This window comes from Corella eumyota, chromosome 1, assembly GCF_963082875.1.
Source record: "Corella eumyota chromosome 1, kaCorEumy4.1, whole genome shotgun sequence".
Classification (NCBI taxonomy): Eukaryota; Metazoa; Chordata; class Ascidiacea; order Phlebobranchia; family Corellidae; genus Corella; species Corella eumyota.
In genome coordinates, this window is record NC_137490.1 from 10,755,841 (window position 1) to 10,781,828 (window position 25,988).

At 31.3% G+C, this 25,988-nt stretch overlaps 4 protein-coding genes across 5 annotated transcripts; all 4 read right to left on the reverse strand.

Moving 5' to 3' along the window:
• Window positions 1–744: 744 nt before the first annotated feature.
• Window positions 745–3,938, reverse strand: LOC145760211 (uncharacterized). Its single transcript, XM_082574122.1, has 7 exons — window positions 3,470–3,938; window positions 3,232–3,394; window positions 3,076–3,139; window positions 2,964–2,995; window positions 2,830–2,909; window positions 2,663–2,771; window positions 745–1,032 (listed from the first exon to the last, which is right to left on the reverse strand). Exons 1-7 carry the CDS (start codon window positions 3,835–3,837, stop codon window positions 745–747), a joined length of 1,104 nt encoding a protein of 367 aa, XP_082430248.1. The 5' UTR covers window positions 3,838–3,938.
• An 804-nt stretch (window positions 3,939–4,742) lies between these two features.
• LOC145760299 (uncharacterized) lies at window positions 4,743–7,190 on the reverse strand. The gene has a single exon (XM_082574197.1). It carries the CDS (start codon window positions 7,188–7,190, stop codon window positions 4,743–4,745), a length of 2,448 nt encoding a protein of 815 aa, XP_082430323.1.
• Window positions 7,191–8,167: 977 nt separating this feature from the next.
• On the reverse strand, window positions 8,168–9,383 carry LOC145760391 (baculoviral IAP repeat-containing protein 8-like). Its single transcript, XM_082574311.1, has 4 exons — window positions 9,373–9,383; window positions 8,918–9,028; window positions 8,587–8,751; window positions 8,168–8,492 (listed from the first exon to the last, which is right to left on the reverse strand). Exons 1-4 carry the CDS (start codon window positions 9,381–9,383, stop codon window positions 8,168–8,170), a joined length of 612 nt encoding a protein of 203 aa, XP_082430437.1.
• A 3,007-nt stretch (window positions 9,384–12,390) lies between these two features.
• Window positions 12,391–25,527, reverse strand: LOC145753720 (protein Wnt-2-like). 2 transcript variants are annotated; one of them, XM_082570152.1, is made up of 7 exons: window positions 25,096–25,527; window positions 22,853–22,948; window positions 22,532–22,674; window positions 21,162–21,293; window positions 20,896–21,035; window positions 13,712–13,982; window positions 12,391–13,501 (listed from the first exon to the last, which is right to left on the reverse strand). In XM_082570152.1, the coding sequence occupies exons 1-7, from the start codon at window positions 25,212–25,214 to the stop codon at window positions 12,846–12,848; spliced, it is 1,557 nt and encodes a 518-aa protein (XP_082426278.1). In that variant the 5' UTR covers window positions 25,215–25,527; the 3' UTR covers window positions 12,391–12,845. The 2 variants fall into 2 exon arrangements, with proteins under 2 accessions (XP_082426278.1, XP_082426287.1); XM_082570161.1 differs by lacking the exon at window positions 25,096–25,527 and adding an exon at window positions 23,171–23,253.
• Between the last annotated feature and the right edge of the window lie 461 nt (window positions 25,528–25,988).

A 25,988-nucleotide genomic window follows, 5' to 3' on the forward strand; every position in this document is an offset into this window, starting at 1 on the left:
GGAGACGAATTATGCCAAAAAAGCCTTGACTTCTTCTACTTAATTCGGCAAATTTCTTTCTCTTGTATGTTAGTTTGTTAAATAGACACCCAATACATTTTTTAAATTATGGTTTTGGGATTAACCAAAAATTTAGTAAACAAATAATATATATTTTCTCAATCATTGTTTTTATAGGCAAGTAGTAATACATAAGTCATTATATGCCCGTTTGATTTCGCGATCGAAATTACGCGCCCGTTTTTTTTTTCTCTAAAATTACGCGCCCGTTTGGGTGTCGAAGTTACGTGCCCGTTTTTTTTTAAATGACGGTCAGGTTTGGTTGTGTCGAGGCTATCAGAATTATACGACACGCCCGTTTTTTCGTGCTCGTTTAATTTCGCACCCGTTTCGCGATCGAAATTACGCGCCCGTTTTTTTTCTCTAAAATTACACACCCGTTTGGATGTCGAAGTTACGCGCCCGTTTTTTTTCTCTAAAATTACAAACCTGTTTGGATGTCAAAGTTACGCGCCCGTTTTTTTTCTCTAAAATTACGGGCCCGTTTTTTTCTTTGTAAAGTTACACAGGATGGTTGTGTCGAAGCCAATAAAATGACAGCCTCGTTTCGGAGGCGCTTTTGTAATCTTTAATAAGATATATTTTGTTTTAATATCTTTAATATTTTTTATTATATAAAATAAATTTTAATTTTATGTGAATGGAGCTAGCTATTGCGTCTTCGATTATCTCATCGATGCGGTTTTAAACCGGACAAGCTTCGTTTGAACCCTTTTCAGTACAGTAATAAAGAACATTTAAACAGTTTGGAAAATTTTCTGGGTATCCTAAAACATACGCACCGTTTGCTAACAGCGCGTCAGTTAAATCGACTAGCTCTACTTGTAGCCATTTCGAGTTTCTACTGTAAGCACCTAAAAAGCCTGATGTTAATCGACAACTTTGAACCAACACATCATCCGAAAGCTTTCGTTTTCGATCCAGGTCTTCCAATAGACTTTGAAAAGATTCAGGTTTTTCGATTTTGGTAAGCTTAATTTTTTTTTCATTTGATTTTCTTTAGCCTTCGATACAGTTGCAATCGTACTCGGTGCGGGTTTATCCAATTCAGATGAAATCAGTTCAGATAAAAAAAAACTAAAGCTGTCCACTTGTGATTGAGTCATTTTCAAAAGGCTTTAAAACAACAAAACATTAGTTTTGCCCAGAGTATTATAAATACAAACGGTTAAGACAAAAAAGGAGTTTTCAAGTATGTTCCTTTTAAGAGCTTTTTGTAGATAATAGCATCATTATATATAATTTCTTTAAAAGATTCCAAATTTAACCCTATTTTTGATTTTTCGTTACCCAAGGTTTAAATATTTTAATTGCTGTTTTAAACTCAGAACTGCATCATTCTGTTGGACAAAATTGTGTCTAAAATTTAATAAGGTAAAATCAATTTTCAATTTTTCCTATCTATAATTTCTGTAAGTCTAGCGTTACTTAAAGTTGCAATTATACAACAAACGTTAATTTTCCTAAAAAGGTTTTTCTTAAACACTTTTATGATAAAATTACATAATGTGTTTAAATAATACGGCTCAAAATATAATTAAACGAATAATTTAAAAATGTATGTAGGTAAGATGTTTACTCAAGAGTTTGGTGTGAAAAATTGTTTTCGAATAATTTATCGTTTGCTTGCGTGAGTTATGCTAAACAGGATAATAACTATATTAAAAATTTAAACTAGTAACCTAATTTATTTTTTGTTGAGGTAGCTGTGCACGCACTTTAAAAAATAGCGTGAAAAATATTGAGTTGACGTTGACCAAAACTTTTAAAATAAATATTTAATTTATTAGAATTTCAGCTTTAAATTATTTGGGTGCATGTAAAGCCTCCAAAAAAATTAAAAAGTTAATTACATGGGTGCGTGTAAAGCCTATCCGAAACTTCAAATCTAACAAATACAAAACATATAAACTGCGCACTTTTTAAATTAAATTCTGAAACATATCACACTGTTAGAAAAAGTACATACAAAATGACTGGAGTCTAGAGTACGTACACTTACCGTAAAATATATTACACGCAAAAGACATGTAAAATGTTTTACCTACTTGGTGGTAAACATTACTTTGGAACAGTAAAATTTTACGTGTACCATGTAAAAATTTCACGTAATTTTACATGGTACACATAAAATTTTTTACCGGTAAAACTATAGTAAAATTTTCCGCAGAATTACTACCGCACAAAAAATTTGTAAAATTTATTAAAAAACGAAAAAACACTGTAATAACGGCACACATACACAAAGTACATATTTAAAAGAAACACTTCGGAAATTTAATCACACTGTAGAAATCTTGATCAATCTAAAAAGAATAAATCCCTTTAAAAATTATAGTCTGCAAATTGGTCTCACCATACAACAAACTATAAAATGCAGGTGTGGTGTAAGATTTGGTCGAACTGTTTAAAGACCTGAGTTTGATACATAATTTACATTTGTCCAGTTGACCTTAAGTAAATTATCACATATCCTAAAAAAAACTTAAAAAACTACCAGGTTCAGAGTAATAAAGGTTAACCTTTTCCTAAGCTGTAAAACCTGTCCACAACAATATAAGAAAAAACAAACCTCTGCAAGTTATTTTTCATTGAAAGCAACCTGGCTTATTTTTAACTTTCGGGCAAGGCCTAACACCTTTGGGTGTGCGTCTTCACCCCTCATTTTTTTAGGCGATTTCGAACCTGGTACATTTATACCAATGAAATACCTGCAACACAGTAACATTAAATACATTATAATGGACTAAAAACATTTTTTAACTATACCTTTGAACAAATTCCATTGTTGCCACAGCTTTTGCGGGGTATTCCATGTTGAAGACATAATAACAGCAAAAAAGGTAAAGCAAGCCCACAAAAAAATCATTAAAAGACTCAACAATCTTTTTTTCGACAGAAACTTTTAAATCAGTTGAAGAAGACATCGAGTCACCTAAATTATAACAAACAACAAATTTTAAACCATATTGAAAATCTTTTTAAAAAGCAAAAAAATATTTGCATTTTATTTACCTAAAACAACTAAAAATGGAGATGCGGGTAACTTCTCAGTTATTGTAGATTGAAGTGTTTCTGGCTATAAAAATATAAATAACAATAAATATATTTATTACCCAGTTTGAAAATAGCCATGCAACTACATACAAAACTAATATGAAAAAAAATTACCGGAAAGCATTTTGCTATTTCGGCACTTTCCTCATTAAAATAAGCAGCTAGAAGTTGAATAACACCCTTTGTTTTTGGTGTATTATCGCCGAGCCTCTTGCTTTCTTCTCGCATGTTGCTAATAATTTTTGCCACTGAAACTTTTTTACTTGGCTTTAAGGTCCTTTAAAAAAACACTTAATTAATATAACGAAAGGCACCTAATTAATATAAAAAAATGCAAGAATGTTTTACTTACTGATATATCTGAAGGCTTCTTCTTATCATATCTGAAAGACCACTTTTTATGTCTTCCACACCCATAAGTATCTCATAGTGTTGAAAAAGACATTCCAAAGTAGCTAAAAATGGCCATTTTTTTAAAACTTCTTCAATAACTCCACCATGATTTAGGCATTCCCTCTGATTTGAAAATGTATCTTTCATAAGGCTTATGGCCTTGTTCATGTTTCGACTGCCTTTTGCTTTTTGGTACTCTTGCTGAAGCCATAAAATTGCTTCATTTAGCTGATCAATTTCCATATTACCTCGATTTGGATGCCAATTTATGCATGCATAAGGGCGCTTCTTTGGACTTCTTTTGACATTGCTTGCAATGCTTTTCATTTGACCAAGCCTTCTTTTCTACCTGGCTAAGTTTTCACATCGATTCTTTAATTGGAGATATAAAGATCCACAACCACTGCCTACTTTGTTGCCTTCCACAGAGTCGCTAAGAGAATTTTCATACTTCATCACTAACTCATTAGCAATGTTACTAAGCATTTTTGTCCCAGGTCTAGAAGTTGCCTAAAAAAAATAATAAAATAACAAAAAATAAAACACTGCAAAAAACAGAATTTGATAAAAAATATAAACACTACCTTTAAAACTTCATCAATTGTCTTATGTATTAGCTCTTTTCGTAAAAAGACACTTAAAACCTCCCCACTCTCCAAAGTTGTTGATAGCAAGAGAGAAAATAAATCCCAAGGAACTTTTATTGTTTGTGGCCAGCTAGGCATTTCCACAGAACTCTCATTAGAACTTTGTCTGCTACTGCTACTTTCAGTGTAGGAGGACCAAACTGGGTCTGTAGTGTCTGTGTCTGATGCACAGGAATCAATACCTACTAAAGTTACAATTTGCTTAAAAAAATACTACAAGTAACACAAAAAAAAAAATATATATATATATATAAAATACTAACTAGTAGCCGGTTTTCTGCGGCCCATAACTTGGTCATCCTTAATATTTTTTAAAAGCCATCTCTTTTGAATTTCAGTTAAATCTTTTAGATCAGTTTGTTCAAGCATTGCGAAGTCTTTTTTTGAAACAACACCTAAACTCTTTAGGTGTTCAGCACATTTTGTTAAAGCTTCGGTCTCTGCTAATCCAGGCAAAAATTCGACCAAAATTTTTTCAACCATCTGCTCAGTTTCCGTCATTGTAATAATATTACTCTATACTTTTATTATTGTAAAAACCTAAAATGGATGAAACACAAGATTATACATGGGACAAAATAATAGCTAAAATATGTGTTGCTTTAAAACAAAAACAACGTCATCATTAATTGAATATGGAAACAATGGAAATGGGTTATACATATAATCAATACACACACATATACATGTACTACTATCATACTGATCATAATAATTAGAATCAATTTTAAATACCCCATAATTAGGGTGGAAACTTCCAAAGCGTTTTTGCACAACAAAATGAAGTTTTGAACAATGAACAAACATTGTGATAATTTTTCCAAGATGCAAATCATAACCTTCTTTACTTAAAACAATGTCCATATCAGTCAAATACTGAATACCTCTAAATGTAGGCTTCGTTAGAAACACGCATTTTGAATAATCAAAACCATCTCTACATAGCACATCAGCAATAGTTCTGGAAGAGCATGTACTGTCATCAGACTTTATTAAAAGTTCAGGTGGAAAAAGAGGCTTTTCCAACAAACATGCCTGGCGCAACTGATGGTTATTTGCTAGTGTGTGACAAACATTAATAAAATTTTGAGTTTGTCGAATTACACTTTTAAAGTAGGAATGCTTACTTTCAAAACGCAAAGTAGAAAAATGAGCAGTGGGGCCAAAGTTTAATATAGCCCATGGGTAATGGCGAATATAGTGATGTTTTGGGCGTAAACGTTTTTTGGGAAAACAAGATGCTTGCTTATGCAAGTAGCTATCAATAAGATATTGCAAATGACATATAGTTATGTGATCTACACTCTTAGCAACAACAATTTCTGTTATTGTTCTAAGACGCAAATTCAGTTTCCAAATAGAATCATCAGGGTCTAATATGTTATTATAAAGAAAAAGTGGAAGTAATCTTAAGAGGCAACGATTTTGACTAGCATTGCCAGAAAGTTTTGTAGAGGTAACTGAAAGGGTAGGTGGTTTACACAAAGTATCTGAATACATATATTTAAACGAAACCAACCGTGCATTTAGAAATTGCATAGTGAACCACCCTTTTTTAATTAAATTTAAAATGAAAAGCATTGTGTCATACTGAACTACTCCCTCCAAAAAATCATGGGCAAGACAAGGTGGCAACCCTGGAGCACACACATGATAATATTCAAGTTCATTAAAAATACTATTTTTTCTGATGACTTTATGGGTAAAAATAGGATTGTTATCAGCATTGTTAGAAATATGATGGATAGCAGCATTATAAGTTGTAAGAGTGCGCATTGAATGGCAACATAAACAATTGTTTTCAAAATCTGACCAAGCAACACTACAAAAACGACATCGATAACGAGAGGTACTAAAGTTGGTTGTAAAGCCTCCCAACCAATGGCTTCCCAAATTGTCTCCGGTTATGCAAAGCAAAGTACCAAAAATATTTGATTTCATACCTATGTCAATGCCCTCAGATTCCAAAATCTTTAAATCATTTACTAAGGGTTGAAATAGGTTAGTAATATTAGCCGAATTCAAATAGTTCTCTTTACATAAAAGTACAAGTTGAAATTTATCAATTTTTGAGCGATTCCATGGGTATATATTTGCCAAAGTGTAGTAAACACCAAGCACCTTATGCTTACGCTTTGCTGAACCTAATGGATTTACAATTTCAAATGCATCTTGGTACAACACTATTGAGATGGATTTTTGATTTTTTTTTAATAATAAATTACTTTTATACACAAGACCATCATGAAAATCATTAAAAATTCCTGACTGATTGGCTGGCAGAGGATTTAAAAATTGATTTCGAACAGATTCATCAGTAAATAATGCTTTTAAAGTATCAATAATAGGCACATACTGAAAAGTAGCTTCTCCAAAAGAAGCATCACCACCAACATTTAAATACATTGCTATGGGAGCAACATATTTAAAATTTTCCTTAAAGTACTTATCACGACTATAAACTGATCGCAAAGGACCAGTTTTGTGCAGCGAATCGTAATTTGTAAGATTTTTTAGTTGAAACAAGATGGACTCTGTTTCTGGTAGGTCAATGTTATTTAAAACAGTTTGAAGAGTTTGGTAAACACTTTCAGAGTGATTAGCAATCAAATTTTGTACATGGACTATAATATAGTTCAAGGTGTTAGCTGGTGTTAAGTAAACATACTGAAGCAAAAAATAGAAATAAGCCAAGTCTCTAGTAAAATCACCAGAATGAGTTGTAACAGTTGAAGTAACAGCTTGTTCATAACTTTTAGTACTGGTGTTATCATCAATATCGATAGGTAAAGGTTCTAAATAACATAAGGATGTTGCTGTGTTTTCTTGTGCTTCAGTTTGAAAGTTATGATATCTTGAAATATGAGTAGAAAATGATGAAAGAACCTTGTATTTCCTGTTGCAGTTTGTTTCTGGGCATTTAACCTCATATCCATGACGAATATGCATTCTTAAATGCTTTCTTAACAAAGCACGTGAAAAGAATTCTTTCTTGCACACTGAGCAATTAAGCTTAATAATACTAGTATCCATCTTATTTAATATCATTACTTACGTCTTTAAACCTAAGATAACTAAAACTTAAAATAAATCCTAAAAACGGATAAGTTACAAAAATTAACGCGCCAACTTGTCTAGAAACTACTTTTTTTCTTTGAACGTTACATCACAAAGGGCGAATATACGACCAATGGAGCGTAACGTCGACCATGCTGCTTTTACTGCGTTTTAGTTGGTAAAAACGATTTTTTTAACACACATTAAATTAAAAATTAAAAACAATAAAGAGTTACTAAAAAATAATTGTTACAAAGTTTAAAAATTTAAATGTCAATTTCAGGCAAAAAATAAACATTGTATTGTGTTTTTGCATTAGAAAGCACCACAAAATACGTTGTTTTGAAAAAAAAACTTTATAGTTGCGTTTTTTTGTTAAGTTTAACATTAGAGATTATAAATAGTTTGTTTAAAACAAAAAATATCATGTTTTTAAAAGAAAAATATGTTAAAAAAAATTACTGCAAAATACCGTAAATCTGATTTACAAATGCTCTTCGTAAAAGTTTACGCCGCATTTGTAAGTAAAATGGTAAATTTACTGCATTTTTACAGTAAAAATAATTTACGTAACTGACATGTAAAATTTTACCATATATTTACATACATTATCACTGTAAATTTTACTATTTTTTTTAACAGTGCAGGGTAATAGTTTTTAATTGGATATGGTTTGTGTGTTATCACGACGCTAAAATAAATTGATATCACGTCGTTTTTAAACCGCACGTTAGGTTTTGTACACACTAAAAAAAGTCTAGTTTGAGGTATAACAGTAGATCCTTTTTACTAAAATAAAACTATTAATGAGAATTTTAAAATTAAAAGAAAAAACAACAAAACATATTTTTATTTATTGTAGACATACAACAACGATTTTTTTTTTTACTTAAATTTGGAATTCATTTTTTTATGTCAGCAATTAAATTTTATGTCGAAATATAGCCGAAAAATCAAGCAATGAAGGTCTTTATTTTTTCTTTTACTAAAGTTTTGCAAAGCGAACATTTTTGAACATTTTTTGAACAATTTTGGCAGCAAACCAAGTGACCACAGGGTAAAAATAAAACGCTACTAGCCTCATCATGACAATTGCGACAAAGCCTATTTCTTTCGAGACTTTGCAATTCCTGAAATGCATTCGATATTGGGTTTTCGTGTGATTTAGTCACGGAAACCATAGTTTTAGTTTCTATGGAGCTTGACACTGGGATCTTTAGCAAGTTATCCAACATTTCGCTAAAGTTCTCGAACGGTAGTGCGCTGGTCTTACAACCCCTTTTAAATAAACAAATTAGATTTTCAAGGTAAATTTGTTATATAAAATAACACAAACGCCTATATAATCTTTGAAAAAATTTTTTCTGCATACTTTTGTAACACTTTTTGAATGTGCACATCGTTAAAACCCAGTGACCTTGCTTTTTCAATCAAATGAGATGGTTGAATGTCGCTGTTAGCGGGTTTTCTTTCGCGCCCTACTTTTTTAGCTTCCTGGGTATTTGCTTGTTCGCTATTTTCTGGGTTTGGAGTTGGACTAAAATCGTATTTAACAAGTTTTAGACTGTTTACTACAGTATAAAGAAAAAAAATGACGCAAAGTTTTTTTTGCGTTGTTGTAAAACCTACAGTTATAAAAATCCAGCTACATTACTCAAAGCTCGTTGAATCTGGATGTAAAAAAGCATTGATTTTATATTTACCTAAAATTCATAAAACTTGGTGCACTCTGCGGCGGTCGTTGAAGGTTAGGAAATTGACCTGCTACAGTTTCAACAAATCCTGGTCCTTTTTTTTGCAACAAAAACTCGCATCTGAGAGCGTTTATGAAATATAAACAAAGTGTTATTAGAAACTTTTGTATTAAAAAAATTATAAAGCTCACTTTGGGAACCACTTAGCATGTTCAAACCACGGTTCATCATTTAGTTCCCAATTTTGTAAAAAAAAAAAAAAACGGGCGCGTAACTTTGACATACAAACAGGTTTGTAATTTTAGAGAAAAAAAACGGGCGCGTAACTTCGACATCCAAACGGGTGTGTAATTTTAGAGAAAAAAAACGGGCGCGTAATTTCGATCGCGAAACGGGTGCGAAATTAAACGAGCACGAAAAAACGGGCGTGTCGTATAATTCTGATAGCCTCGACACAACCAAACCTGACCGTCATTTAAAAAAAAAACGGGCACGTAACTTCGACACCCAAACGGGCGCGTAATTTTAGAGAAAAAAAAAACGGGCGCGTAATTTCGATCGCGAAATCAAACGGGCATATAAAAACGGGCATATAATGACCTATGTATTACTACTTAGGCATGCTATTTGTTTATTATGGTTCGAAATCTTAGATTTTGAACCATATTGGTATTGTCAGTGTATTTATTATTATTATTAATATTTTTTTTATTCTTATTTGTCTAAATTCTGAGTTAGAATAATTTTTGTCCTAATATATTAAAAATATTAAAACCTTAGTATGTTGTTTATTATAGGATAATGTTTTTAGCCTCCAATTTTAATATATTAAATACTACTAATTACAAATTAATAGGTGTTTGCTTATAAAATTTAAAGGTTGTTAGAAATTTTTCGAATCTTGGTCAATAGTTTTAATGGTTGTTTATTTTTCGGAATTAAAGATTGATGTTAGGCATTCAAAAGTGGTTCTAATGTTTATTATTATATTAGTAATTAAAAAACATAATCGAAAATATTTTTTGTGTGTTTATCATATTTAATTGCTTGTTTACTTATTAAAAATCAAAGATCATTTTTGACATTTTAAGTTTGGTCTAATTTATATCCTGATATCAACAAATCAAAAGCGGGTCAAAATATTATTTTTCGCAATTTTAATTAATTTTATTGCTTTTTTGTTTTAAAATTTAAAAATGAAAAGTAATCTATTAAATTTTTTTTATAATGGTTTACTATTATTTCAAAAAAATTAAAACGTGGATGAGAATTAATTTTTTGGTTATTGTTATTCTTTCGTTTTTATTAGTTTATTAAAAATTAAAGATTAATATTTTGCGTTCAAAGTTTAGTTAGTAGTTTTTTATAATGTTAATACTGAAAATTAATTTTCAAAATTTATTATAGTTTAAACATTATTTTGTGATTAAGTTATTTGGTAAACAATAGGCCAAGTATGTTGTTATGTTATTATTAACTAATGATCTTTAAACTTAAAAAGTAAAGGGAGTTTACTTAAAATATATTTTTGAAAAACTAATGGAGTGTTCTTGTTAAATTTATCAAAACCAAATTATGAAAAAATGTGTTTATCTTATTAAGTGACTTACAATATATCGTATAGCTTTTGTTTATAGATATAAAAAATTGTTTGTTTGGCGTAGCACAATTTAAAATTGTAAATATATAGTAAGTCTATAGAAATTTTGTGCTACATTAAAAATTAGCTCAAACGTATAAATTTAAAACTATTGCTATGTAAGAGACCTCAATAACTGTTCAAATTATATTTATAACTAAAACAAAGTAGATGTACCGGTATTGGCAAAAAAACTTTTTAAAAATTCATGTTTGTGGTGCGCAATATTTCGTGTAGCAAGTATATTACAAAAAGTAACTTTTTATTGGCAACATATCATAAAACAAAATGAGTTGTAAATTTTTTGTTAAACAGCATTTAAACAAATGCCAGCAATTAAACAGAAATAAACAAAAAGAATTTAACTAAGATAAAAATTATTTTGCTAAATTGAGATTCGGTTCCGCTAGTTTTTACCATTTGCAACTTTTTTTCCGCTAAAAAATTATTCGTCAAAAAAATTTTTTATTCGTCAATTATTCGTCAAAAAAACTTTTTTAAAATTGTTCCATTTGTTTCCGTTCTATTTTTTTCGTACCATTTTTTTTCTTTTCATTTAATTCCGTCCCATTTTTGTTCGACAGTTTCTAGCGTCCCTATCTCATGTATTACCCAAAATTGTAAATAAATTTTCTCAAATATAGCTTATCATTGCTTTATATATGGTAAAATGAAGTCTTAGTCGGCCAACAAAAAAGCTATGATTTATGTTTTAACTGTTTCTACAAATTTCTTTCTCTAGAATGTTAGTAAGGGTAAAGCGAATAATTAAATGTTTAACTTTAAGTTTTGACATGTAGTTAAAATTTAGTAATACGTCACATTTTTATTAAATATTAATACTTTCGCAATTTTTTTAAAATTATGTTATTTTAGAGCAATGCATGCAAGTAATGCTGAACATATATAAACATATAGTTAGTAAACGTTGTATAAATCGTTCACTAAACTCCATTAGATATAGATGTCGTAACATTTTCATAAGGGCTACAACATTATAATTACTTAGCACACTTAAAGAAATAACAATGCAACAATAAGACCTTATTTTACCTACTTTAAAACCTGATTACTCAATAAATATAAAAGTAAACATAATTAATTACTAAAACGTCAGAATAAAATATATATATACACACTCTGTGAACCCTGTTGTTCAGTCAAACTACAGTTAAGACCTAACTAATTATCGATTTCACGCACCAGGCGATTTGACGTCACATCAAAACAAAGCAAAACCTCTCCAAGCAGTCAGTTCATTTGCCTTTACAAAGGCAGATTAAAGAAATTCAGTTCCAAGTTACCATGTAGAGATGAGCAAAAAAGAATTGTATTTTTATGTTATTTATTACTTTGTATTTTTGTATACGTTTATTCGTTTTGTAACGTGCTTATTAAACCTAACTATCTAACTTATAATTTCCAGTTTGTGGACATGTACTAAAAACGCATTAAAAAGACTAAATGTCGATTCACCTTTCCCCCTCCCTAACATATTAAAAAAATAGCATTATTATTTAGTTTTATTTTGTTTAATATACTTTAGATAGTATTTCAAAACTATTCTTATTCTGTTAGGTTTCTTATTTTAAAGTATTGCTGATTTTAAATATTATTGTATATTAAAATTACAACATATCTTAAATTTAAAATTCTATTTAATTTATCCATAATGTTAAAAGTTTTGTCAATGTATAAAAAAAACATTTCAATTTATTATTATACCGTGAAAAATAAAGTATTTTCCACGTCAAACTGTTAAACAAGTCTTGTGAAATTAAAATTATATTAAAATAAATTACCCGTAAGATGGGGCTACTGAACCATAGAGACCCTTGCGGGTTTCTTCTCTTTACAGCATTAAAATTACATATGCAAATTAAACATGTACAAAAAATAAATATTAATTAAAAAATAAAATAGGAACTAGCGTTATATATTGTAGCTGTAAGTCATAAAATCTTAATCCAAAGCTTTATTTTATAAATAAACCTCTAAGCATAATAAAACCAATAAAATTAAAAATTAAGTGAATTGAAAAATTAATTTAATAAAATTAAGTGCCGAACTAACACCTCACAAAATAAATTAAAAATGCCAAAAAAAAGTTTTGCTCCGAAACTGAAAAATACAATTTGCCGACAGAGTGGCAATACGGGCAAAATATTTGGGCTGGTTTTTTTGCTTCTAATATATAATTTAATAATAGTGTTTATGTTGAAGCAAAAAAATCTTTAAAAAGGATATTTTGACAGCTAAATCTAAGAAAAGCAGCATATCCCAAAATTTACTTTAAGCCTATAATGATAACCAATTGCGAATTTTTTGCCACAATTTAGCCAGAGTACACACACGTCGTTTTTTGGCTCTGGCCATTTGTTTGATCGTCCTAAAACGCGCTTTTTCAAATCGCTTTAAAATTAAATTAAGTTCTTGTTGGCTCAGCTCGTTTTGATTAAACTCTATTTGAGACCAAGCCTCGTTAAGTTCGTTAATTAAAACAGATTCTGAGTCCACGTCATCTGCTTCACCAACTGGTCTATTAAAAATTGAAACATGTCTTTTAGACCTCGAAGTGGTGTCTTTGGTACGAGGACGTCGACGCTTTTTTGTTTTCTTACGTTTTTTCTTTCGTTCTTTACCTTTTCTTCCCCGCGACTTGGATTTAGTCGCTGTCGATGGGTTACTTGAACTGGAAGGAAGACTTACCGCTGTAGTAATAACTTGAATTCGATTTTCGTCAAGGTGCGGGTCGGATTCTGGCTTACAAGTATAAGCGACGTGTTGGTAGCATGTATCGCATATAACCCTACAGCAATAATGAAATTTGCAGTTACATTGTCTACTGCGATTTACAAGCATGGTGTCGTAGCCTCGTCCACAACATAATAAATCACATCCGCCCATTCCTTTGGATGTGCGATTGCATTCTCGACCAGATGTGCCTAGCGAACCTTTTATGTAGAAACATACATTTTAAAAATTTAACACTTCGCATCAAAAATTTAAACCCTACCTTGCAAAAAATCGCATTAGTTGTTTTTAAAGTGGTCCATATATATTAGTATGGGTCTTAGCTAGGGTTGAAACCCTAGCTACTTAACAAACGAAGTACTTCCAAAACTATAAAATCACACTAAAATAAACAATATTAAACAACTAACCTAAAGCCAAGTTTCGTTCACAAAAGTTGGGTGAAGCCTCCAAATAAACCAAATCTTTTTTGGTCGGAGTCTGATGAGAGTCCTCAGCTGGTTTTAGATTAAGCTTTGGGCCACCTTGGCGCAATGTCACCCGACAAGCACCATCATATTTGTCTTTTAAATAATCCCCGATTTTTTTAAAGTCTCCCAATTCGTCCCAGCAGGTTTTTACTGTACAGGACTCCGTGCTGCCGTGGCACATGCATTTTCGAACAATGTTGCGACTCAGTGACTAAAAATAAATATTTCAATGTTAAGTAAGTTTTAAATTTTTTTAAAATGTTTACAAATATGTGTTATGCACTAACGGCCCACCAAAAGACCCTGTGTAACTTTGTAGTAGATTGCAAATTTAGTAAAAACTAATACAATTTATTGATAAAATATAAAACGCTAGCTAAAAGGTCAAAAAATATAACACAATTTAACTACAGCGTAATACTAAGCAAAGGCACGAAAACAAAGACTCAAAAACATATCTATACGCCAAGCACTTAATTCAGAACTAACAAAATAAAACTAACAACCAAGGAGACCAAAAAAGTAGAACTGGGCTTATTACATTGACTCAAAAAGATACAAAGTACCAAAGCTTAAATCAAGGTCTGCATGGCAAAAAGCGCGATTTTAAATGTAAATTTTTAAAAACGTTTTAAATGTAAATTTTTGGCAAACGGTCATTTTCCGGTATGCAATAAAAAAATATTTTTTTCTGAAAATGGGGAATGATATTTTTTTTAATATTACGTTTCAGTCAGAATTGTTTGCTGTTGGTAATTTTAAACCCAACTTCCAATATGTAGGACATAATTCGAGTAACAGTTTTGACAGTTGAAATTGCCCTAGGACTAACAACATGACTTCATTTCCGTAAAAATGCACTAAGTTTACGTTGGGGAAGTTCTTTAGTTTAAAAACTTAAACTTAAAATTCCTGAAACCGCAATTTCAACAGTGAGTAAGATGTATCAATTGCCAAAAGTGTAACGATCTACTTTTTGAGGATGCGCTTTTTAACATAGATGTAATCTCAAGTGCTGGTTTAATTCACGTGCGAGCTCACGTAACCAGGTAACACCAGCGACTGATAATCAGAGTTCTGATCATGATAATCAAACTCGTGAGAATCGCATTGGTTAAGATTTTGTTAGACTGGTATTTAAATTTGGTGATGTAATGTCATAGTTTACGCAGACGATACAGTAGTAAGATAAAGATCACGAGCTAATTATTTTGTTTTACACCGACAGTATATAACATACATTTAAAATGGTAATAAAACATCCATATACTAAATACTTTAGGTTTTTAAGCGCGTGTTTTTGCGTGACAAATATCAACAACACACATTTGTTTTTATTTTACGCAGCCATCGGTTCATGGCTCATTAATGTTTGTGTTCATTAATAAGCCATTTAATCTTGAAGTGTATCATTTACTTTCGATTTAAGGGTGTGTCTCAATCTGAACGATCAAAAACATTATTTGTTGCAAAAATGTTTACCGGTCGCGCTATGCTGGACCTAAAAAGTTGCGAATCTAAAATTATCAGTATTAAAAGAAGGCACTGGTATACGCCCGATGTTACTAAATAAAAAAACTAAAATATTCCCTGGGCCCGTCAATAAATCCAGTCATAATACTCTGATTTCGTAATCACAATTATTCAACTTGAAAAGAAATCAAACAGTTCTGACTACCATTCCACATCATGTTCAATCAGCTATTACGTAAAGAGAAGCGCCCGCAAATTTGCCATTAGACAATTAGTAACTTCAGCGAATAGGAATGTAATTGAATTTGCCCGCCTTTCCCCAAAAGCATTTAAAAAAATCCAAAGTGAAAGTATTTGATGGTTGTCGTGTAACTATTATGACACATTTAGAGTGAGTGGAATTCGTAACATCACTATCTATTTAACCAGCGCCCACTCACTTTTAAATCAACATCTTACGTTGGCAAATCTTGATTTCATCTATCGATAATAACAATAGCCGATAATATTTCTGCTATTTTCGCTGGTGAAAGTAAAATTACCGATGTTAGACATTATTAACCAAGCTCAAATAAAGTAAAGCTTTGAAAATGGCAAATATAAACTTTACAGGATGGCGATATAAAGCAAAGTACGTGCTTTAACTTATTTTTTAAATAAATTAGACATTTGGTATTGATTTTAGATTTAATTTTAAATATAAGACATTATGTTTTTTTGTAAATGTGTTAACAATGACAGGTTCAAAATGATTTAAGCAGTTTAAAATTTTTTTTCTGTTGGCCACCTGTCCCAAATTTCTGTCATTTAAGACAAACATTTTATTACACAGAGATTTAAACCACACCATATGCCAATTAAGGATCATTTGTATGCTGTCATGTCATTGCTAACTGTTAACTGACACAAACCCAGATTATAGATCATGTAATGTTTTAATTTAGGCCTAATCCCCTACGCCCTTTAATCTTTATATAATATACCAAGCGATTTAAATTCAACTTTTTGCTCTTGGCTACTTGCAATCAAAGTATCGTTTTGTTCCGATTCGTCATTCTTGGTAAATAATTATGTTTTATCTATGTAGTACAACAACTTAAAACTTCATTTCTACAACCGTAGGCTATCGCTGTGCAATTACAGTAACAATACTGGCAAAAAATTAAGTAACGTATTGCGTTTTCCAGTACGATTTCTTATAGGTTTTTTAACAAACAATTTTATTTATCGTTTTGTCACAACAAGACTCTCACTTGAAGTAATTGATGACAAGTTCTCATTTAAAAATCGGTGTATTGCTAAATCACAGAAAAAATTTACTTTCCCATAATACGATACTTCGTTAGGCTGGGTGGCCTGTTGCTGTTTGGATATCAACACCAGTTCAAAGACTGTTAGGATTTAATATATGAGTTAGTTAAGGCCTTTAAGAATTCCAAACGTTGCAAACCCGTTCTTTGCATCAATCTAATCGCCTTATTTGTATTAACAGATCACACATAGCGATTAAATAAGACTTCAAAGCACTGCCTGTTTAATTTAAGCCAAGGTGTCTGCGGTTCTTTAAATCAGGCTGCTAATGGAATCGCAGATTCGCGCAAACACGAGCATGTTTTGGTCTCCGTTAAGCCTCGGTCCAGATGTTGGCCATAAGCTAAACTAAGACAATCTGATCGCTTTGTCAATACAATTATTTCCTACACTTTCACATCGGATTTAGCAAAGGTGAGAAATTAAGCTTTTCAAACGGAAATCCAATCTCCGCAATTACAACGAACAAAAGCGGCCGATAAAAGCGATCTTCTTTGTGGTATAGTACTTTGTATGAAGTTCGATCTAAGTTCAATATTAGACCCTCAAAATAAAAGCAACTATCTTGCAGTCACACCCGAACAACGCTCACAACGTTTGATTATAAAACAATTATATCTGAATCGTAGGTCATGGTTAAGCGACAGACTAAGGGTAATCAACATTAGTTCAAAACCCCTCATAATTTATTTATTTGTATTGTTATAGTAATATATTCATCAATTGTTTCTTATGTTAATACTTATAAATCGTTGTTACTTACAAATTGAAGGATTTATGATGTTGCATAGAATACCTTGAAGTAATAATTCATTAGCTCAAATACACAACAAACCAGTGATTTTAGAAAGCAAGATTTTGCTTTAAATAACCCTTGTGTTCACAGATATGTGTTCACTTTGGCAGTTTATAAATAAAACAATATTAAGAATAATTATATTATTTTACATTAAATGTTAAATCGTTTTACGTCAAAGCGCTTAAAAGATAACACATTTAAAAATGAGATTTACTTTTTAAGGTAAAAGGCCTTACATTTTGAAATATTTGGACGAATTAATCGCAATTTAGGTTAGAAAATTACACGTCTGCCGCGCGGTTTTATAAGACAATAAACACTTTGGTTAACCACGGCCTTAAGCTTTCTGTAAGATCAAATACAAAATAGAGTAATGGGATTTTATTATGAATGTGATTATTTTTAATGCCTACAGTAATTTAAACCAAAGAAAATTTGCTACAATTCTACGTCGCGTAGTTATATTATTTTTACTACTTTTACGGTAGTATAAATAGAGACTCAAAATTTGCACTTTTTTGTATTTCGTCATTTTTTTAAGGAACCAGTTTTTTGAGCCAGCTGGGGCAAAAAAACGTGTATCGATTTACCGATTTAGGTTCACGTACCCTCGAAAACAAGTTGCTTAACCGGGTTAAGTTAAATAAATGTTGCAAAAGTTTTCTTTGTTTTGACACTCCATCTTAGTCAAATCAACATACAGAAATTCACGAGGTCGTGATTTTAAAAACAAAGGTTAAAAAAACGTCTGTTATTTTTTTTCCAAAAATACGACAAACTTGTTGTGTTGTTTAATAATTAACATAGGTTTAATTAAAACTTAGGTTGAATTACAACAAACCCAAAAAATAAAAAAAAATATAACTTTTTAAAAAAAAAATTTGAAGACATTTTTTAAAAGTTACAAAACTACTTTCCATTTATTTTTACAAATTAAATTATTTGTCTCTATTCTGGCTACGATGCCGATTCTCTTTTAAATTGTTGTTTAAATGAAGAAATGGCGTGCTATGATAAGACAAAATGACTTTGTGGGAGTAACGGGGTTGCGATTTTAGGATGTAATGTATTCCGTCTGAATTATTTTTCACTTTAAAAAAGAGTTTTTCGCGAAAAATAGTGTTTTCAAAACAATTGCCTTGCGCCTTATACATTCATGGGTATATTGTACAAGCGCTTTAAAGTACGTTGTATTTTTTACTGTATATCCAATCAATTAAAATTTGGCGTCATTTTTGTGTTGTAAATTATCAAGTTCGACCAAAGAACAAATAAAAACATCAAAATAACGTTTTCAAGTTATTTTGTAAAGTAAAAATATTAATTTTCTAAAATTCTGCAAAAACACATTGACCTGTGCTGCAAAAGGTGAGACTGGAAAATATTTTTTAAGATTACGTCATATATGACGTAACCACTTGGTAATTTGTTTTGTAAACTTGTCAAAACTGACTAAAAGTGCAAATGTCAAGTTTGTGATTTAAAGTGAGGATGATATCCTGACCGAAAGTGAACGGAAACCGTTACACAATTGTCACAACAACAAAGTCACGTAAAAAATGAAAAAAAACTATTCAGGGTCAAAAAAATTTGGCAAAAATCTAAATGATATTTTTTCCCAACCTTATTTAGCACCGTTTTTATATTTCGACCCAAGCAACCCAAAAAAACATTTAGTGGGCCAAGTGTTTTTATACAAACTAATTATAAACGTTAAAAACTCTATAATTAGTAAGAGTCATGCCCTCGCGCTTTAAACCATTACAACGTTATTAGTACTTTCAATAAATTATAGTGAAATTTTTTACTAAAATTGTCAATTTTTAGATTTTTTTGCAATTTCACCAAACAAAATTTTCCATATTTTTGCTGGAGACGTAATTGACACTGAGCATTAGTTTTTCGGCGTTATCAGCCATCGTATTTATTCCATTACTGAATTTTAACATTTTTTGAATATACACGAAATTTCGTAAACACATTTTCACGCCGACCACTGAATGGTTTCAAAAACAAACAAAAAAGATTTCTCTGTATGCTTTTTCAATTATTCAAACGACGGTAGTTTCAGAATGCACAAATAAAGCAATAATAAAAATTTTAAACCATAAACACGCTTACCATATTTTTTGTACATGTTTTTGCTAAATTTGAATGAAAACCGTATTGAGCATTAATATTGTGCACAATTTTGGGAAATGTTGAATTAATGGTTTAAAAGAAAAGAAAAACACTTAAACCAGCAGACTAGTTTTTATATCATAAATCATTAAATTAATTCCCTTAAACATATATAAATAACGTTATAACAACAGAGATTTCAAAGTCAACACGCCCTAACCGTTTTAACGCAAGCAGCTTTGCTTCTCAGAGACAAAAGACTAACATTTAGCTTCTTTGGGGCCCGCCAATCCGCAGTCATTTGGCGGTCTTTTGATCTTCAAAAATTGCCGAAAGAGAGTGTTAAACGGGGAAATAATTTTACACTCTAATGACCACACGTAATACTGACCGTACAGTAAACACAAAATCTGTATTTAATGTTTAAGCATGTGAAAGAATAAGAGTTTCCGCTATACTAGCGTTAAAATTAAAAGGCGCTCGTATAACTGGTTATTATTCGCCACCGTAAATAAACAAAGACAATTTTCTTTGAATATTGACAGAATATGTTTGCCGTATTGTATTAGTAACCACATGAATCAAACTGTCGAGAAGTAAAGCTTCTGTGCCGGCCGAATTTAGGTGATTTACGGCCATTTCCTACGCAGTATATTTTTATCAAAAGCAACGTCGGCCGCGTAATTAAAAGGCATGCCCGAAACCTTTTAACCTTATGTCAAAGCGTCTGTAACATTATGTGGGAATGCAGCATTTGGGGCTTGTCAACAGCTTGCCGAATGTTACCAAACTTTACACAACGTCATATTAACATGTACTGCTGCTTAGCAGCTTCTGATATATTTACCTTAATATATTATTACAGTCTTAACGACACTTTAAGGATAAACACAAAGCTTACACACCTTGTAATTTGTTACTAAAAATATCAAACATCAATAAAAGGTTCAAGTTTAAGAGTGAACACGTGTTAATGTTAAATATGTAAAAAGCCTACAAATATTCGTGCGATTCTATATTAAGTTTGGTGGTATACAGGCTATATTAAAGCTAAAGATCGATTTTGACTAAAATGAATTGTGACGTCGTATATACGTAATACACAATAAATCAAATGTTTAAGTACACATATAACCTACAATTAATTATATAAACGTAAACGTTATAATCGCCAGTAATGTCTACCGTTTAGTTGTTTTAGGAGATCGGCAAACGCTACGCAAGAAATAGTGACATTACTACAATTTACTACATATAAAGGAACTTAATAAACGGCTCGATGTTTTATTTGCTTAAGCGATCATTATTTTAAATTCATTTCTAAAATGTAGCCTTTTTTAATTACTGCTTTTTTTCATTACTTATTTTAGGAAAATCACTGTAATATCAACTAGAAAAAGAAATAACTTTTTTTGCTTACTCGTCTTCCGGCCCGATTGTTGTGCAAGTTCATGATAGCTCGAGCATCATGTTGTTCCCTTTCACTGGTGTCCAAGAAATTTTCGGCGAACAAAACCCCGTACCTGATGTCTGGACTACAACCAGTCCAATTAAATTGGCCTAAATAATAATTCAAATTGAGGGTAAACTTTTATTAAAAATTCCAATGTTGAGATGACAGTTTTGTCTTTTTTTGTAAATAATTTATTCCCTATGCAAAAAATGTCGTCTTATTTTTAAACCAACCTGATTGATCTAACCCCGTTTTTCTGGCATCGCAAGAACATTCTGAAAACACGTTGTTCATGCAAGCTTTAGTCATCACGTGAGCTACGCCTGCTGAGGTGATAGCATGAGCAAATGCAGTTTCCCGAGTTCCTAAAATTTGGTAACAATTAAAAATGTGTAACAATAAAAATAAGTTGTAACAATGTTCTTACAAAGAACAAGTTTAAATTTTTTTGTGCAAGTGTAAATTATGAGATTGACATTTGAAAAGTATAACGATTTTTAATTGTCAGCACTAAAGGTTGTCTACTCGACTCATCTTAACCCCTGGATAATTGTCCACTCTAGTAAAAGGTATAATTAGATCGACAAAAATAGCCTCGGTAAAATAAAACAAAAGGTTGGCCACGTGCTTTGTATAAGACGTAAGATGAAGTGCTGATTGCGTATAAGCAAAATATAAATTGTCCCGTAATATAAGTGGGAACTTAAACGTACCCTTATCTTAAAGCCTGCAAATTTAAAGAGGCCATTTTAAGCGAATTTGTCCACTGGCGTATAAACGTGTACATGACATGTTACAAATGGCTGTATGTTTATGATTACATACTTTCACCGATAACAGGTTTTTTATAATTATTGATCGTTGTGTATGTTTTTACAGAATTACAACATAAATAAAACATTCATCTGAAGATAAATTCTATTTGTTTTTGGAATGACTGTAATAATATTTTACTTTACCCGTGAAATTTGTAACATCATTAAGAAGGATTAAACATCTGAAGCCTGATAAAAGAACTGTCGTTTGATGATTTTAATTGACCAATTAACAATGCTCTAACACAAATAGAAAATACCCGATTAATTCGAAACTGAAAATCCTCTTAAATGATCTATTAAGGATTCTTGTGCGTATTAATTCGTTAGTACAAGTAGGCTATTAAAACGATGTACTTGCGTATTGAAAGGTCTTATCATTTATTGAGGATGCCCTCGTGTTTTACATTGACTAGATAATGCGCACTTAAAGGCCAATCAAAGAGTAATAAAAAACACTTCAAAACTTCAGAGTCGGTGGCAATTTTTTTGTATTACGTTTTGCAGCCTAATGCAGCTTGAAATTAGGGCAATGATAACTATACATGTATATTAAAAAAGGAAATGTATATTAAACCGCGTATCAGTAATTAAGTGCTTAGTGATGTTTTGTAGAGACAGCCGTGGTGCTTTCGCTAACAAAACTTATGTTAATGCGGTTTGGTTTGTAAACTTGTTCAAATTCAAGTCACACGAGCAAGTCTGGTAGTAGGAAAGCGTGTAAAATGTAAACTGCAATGCTAATATTTTTAAATAGGTTTACATTGACTTATATATGACCCTAATACCTCTTTGCACAATTTTTCCAAACGAGTTTCGGCCGTTTGGACCGGCAGCGGTGCAATTCCAACGACTGTTCTTAAACTGACGTTGGCACTCCCGCAGACCTTCCATTGCCCCGTTTCCAACGGCGACCAACGTATCTGGATTTCTAAAAAAAATTCAAAAAATTCACAAAACAAGAATAACCAATATATATAGTATATAATGAGGAATGATTTCAAAAAAACTTCAAAATTTTGTAATTCAAATTATGCCATTCATTAAGCCTTTTTAGTTTTATTTTCACAAAAAAATGTCGTAAATTTGTCAAAAATTTCATAACAAACCTCTCACAATATTCTCTTTGGATTGGAAGTAAAGGCATTTGCTCGCATAAATGCCGCCCGTTGCTGGAAGATAAGGCTTGGAGTTTTCCTATAATTCTGAAAACAAAAAATGTGTATTTTCAGAAAAATTACTTTATTTAGCTATTGAAATGATATCATTTCCTACTACTAAAGTATACATAATTACTGTTGTTTTTTTCATGAAAGTTAGATAAACAAGTCATAAATGGTGGTCATAATTTATCAAAAGATTTAAATCAAATACAAGTCATAAAACACCTGTTCACTTATCAGTGAGTGAGTCGTTTGCTATTTTACCTTATTCTTTGTGACGTCATAAGAGAGAAAAGGATGTAATTGTTTTTTAAACGTACGCAGACACGGGTTTTAAAAGTGCGCCGACCTTGGACATTGCCCTAACAAGTAAGCTAAAGAATTGAAAATCAAGACACACACACATATATACCTAAAGCGCATTCGAACCGCAACAATGTTTCTAGACAAAGAATATTTGAAAATGTTTTGTTCAAAGCTGACGCCACAAACTTACGGTTTCATTCATAAAATACATAACTCTTTGATAGCTCCGACAAACATTGGAAAATTATTAATGTGATTTTGAAAACTTTTCTTTCGAGCTGTGCACACACTCGTTTTCCGTCTTGTCTAAAGACATCGGAATTACATGCGATTCGCTTACCATAGTTGCGAAATTAAACCGAAAAAGAGAAGCTAACGCTATACATTGTAAATCATTTTTAAGTTAAAATCAAATTTACGTCAAGGTGTCATTTGATCACTGAAAAAATGTGTTTCAAAGCTTGTTTGTGGTGTGACTAATTTTCTGAGCAATTAGCAGAAGTGTTAACAAATAAAATCGTTGTACATCAGGCCGCATCTCTAAGACATAAATCAAACCAAGACCAACGAATAAGTTATGTTACAATGTGGAACATCAACGCCATTTTATTCGAATGTACAAAAGTAAATGTCAAAGTACTTTGTATATTTTCACAGCGAGTTCAAATACTTATCGATCATTCCAGGACGAAAAATCAAAAACATTACAGCGCATGAAATGACTGTATAAATTACCATTATAATTATTTTTATACCTAAAAATAAAAATGTGGTCAATTTCTAAATAGCAAAAGGCCTGCTTAGTTTCAACTGGTATTATTGTCCATCAGGTTCGAACGATTTGTTTACACTTTTTGATCGGAGAACAAAAGATAAAAGAAAATTTTTACGAAAACAAACATCCCAAAAAGTTTCAAATTCTTTAAATAACTTTGTCCAGAACGTCTGTAACTAGAAATTTCACATGACTCGAAAAAGTACATTTTTAAATATAATTTGTGAATAAAAAAAACAACTTCTATGTAGCAATTAATTTTGTATTAACTTTTATACTATCACGCTTGGCCAAAATCGTTTAGACTAAAAAAATCATTAGCGTATTAAGGAGAAATGTTTTTATGCAAAAGAAATCAAGCTCAAACTTATTTTTTGCCTTAAAACTTTTTTCAAGTTTGGCCACGCGCAGTTACAATTATGGTAATCCGAAACTTAACGATTCTCGGTGAACCATTGCCTTTGTTTGGCCCAATAGAATATAGAAATGCCATCACAGGGTGATATGTTTAAAACACAGGCACGTCAAATTAAAAAAAAAAAAACACTTTCAATAATTTTTTTATCAAAAATAATCGTGTGATGACTTAGTTAAAAAAAATACTAAAATATATTTTACGCTAATAAAACAGCGGAATGCATTACGTATATCGTACCGTTGCTCAATTATCGGATTGAATTACGGCATAAAATTGGGCAAATTTGAGATATATAGCAAGTAAACCGTTGCCTTATTTTTTGCGCCTAATCATAATAATCACAGGTTCTTTAAATCTCCATTTAAATAAAATTGACACAGATTTTTTTTTGTTAGCGGTTTTTCATTTTGCATGCGAAACAACCTCCGTCAAATGTATAAGCTGGTGGTGAAAGAATTTAATCCCTAAACTCGACCACCGTGTCTAAATAATAAATTCAAAAACCCCGCCTTTATATTTGTCATATACATTTTTTTCTTAATTTGTTTTTAGGCCACATCAAAGTATATTAACAGCGGCGCTTTATAACATTGGGGGTGCAAACATTACACTCCCCAATTCGTGACCAAAGTAAGGCACAGTTTCAATATAAAACATTTAGGGTTACATTATAGGAACAAAACGACTTACAGCCAAGAGCTGTGGGCTTGGACGTTGGTGCAGGCGTTGAATAAGGCGATGAGTAGAAATATCAGACTGGGTGAATTGCTTGACATTTTGGCAACATGGCGAAAAAACTTATAATCCATGGAAAAGAACACACCAAAGCGGCGTCCGGCGTTGCTACACACCTCTTTTGAAATTTCTTACTATTTCTAAGAGTCCAATTTCAAATTAAAGCAACCTTTTTTTTAAAGTATTTTAATGACTGGTGATTACTCAAACACTGTACTTGGTCAATTTATTTATTTCACTATTGCCGAAAGGCTAAAGTTGTCCATAATTTAGCAGTTGTAGAATAAATGTATTTCCCGATGTCAATCATTCAATTATTCCCTCTTATCAGCAACAGACTCTTACATTTAAACTCGATAATAACTTAAGCTCAATCGCTGATGACATAATTGGTTACACCTGAAATCAAAAAGAGATAGCGAGTATTAAAATGCTGTGATTAGTAATAATAACTAATGCTAACTCCCTATGTTACGTATCGTTAACAAGCGCTTAGACTTGTTTTTTTTGTGAGAGCATTCCACGCTGGCGTGTTTACCGAAACGATTTTATTTGCTTGGACTAAGGCAAATTGTACAAATCCATGCACTATATAGCTCGCCAAACTTCTTCTCTCCGTTATATTTGCATCCTAATGTTAAGAAACCGGGTTAAGGGCATTTCTCTATATTAAATTTAAACAATTTGCATAATGTTTAAGTCAAGCTCTAAATTTAGGAAAATAAAATGGATTATCGAAATTATGACAATTAATAACTTGCACCAATACATAACCCAGGGTCAAATGTATTTGGGTGACTATAACGAATTATTGAAGCACTCTCATCTTTTAATGAATTGACTACCAC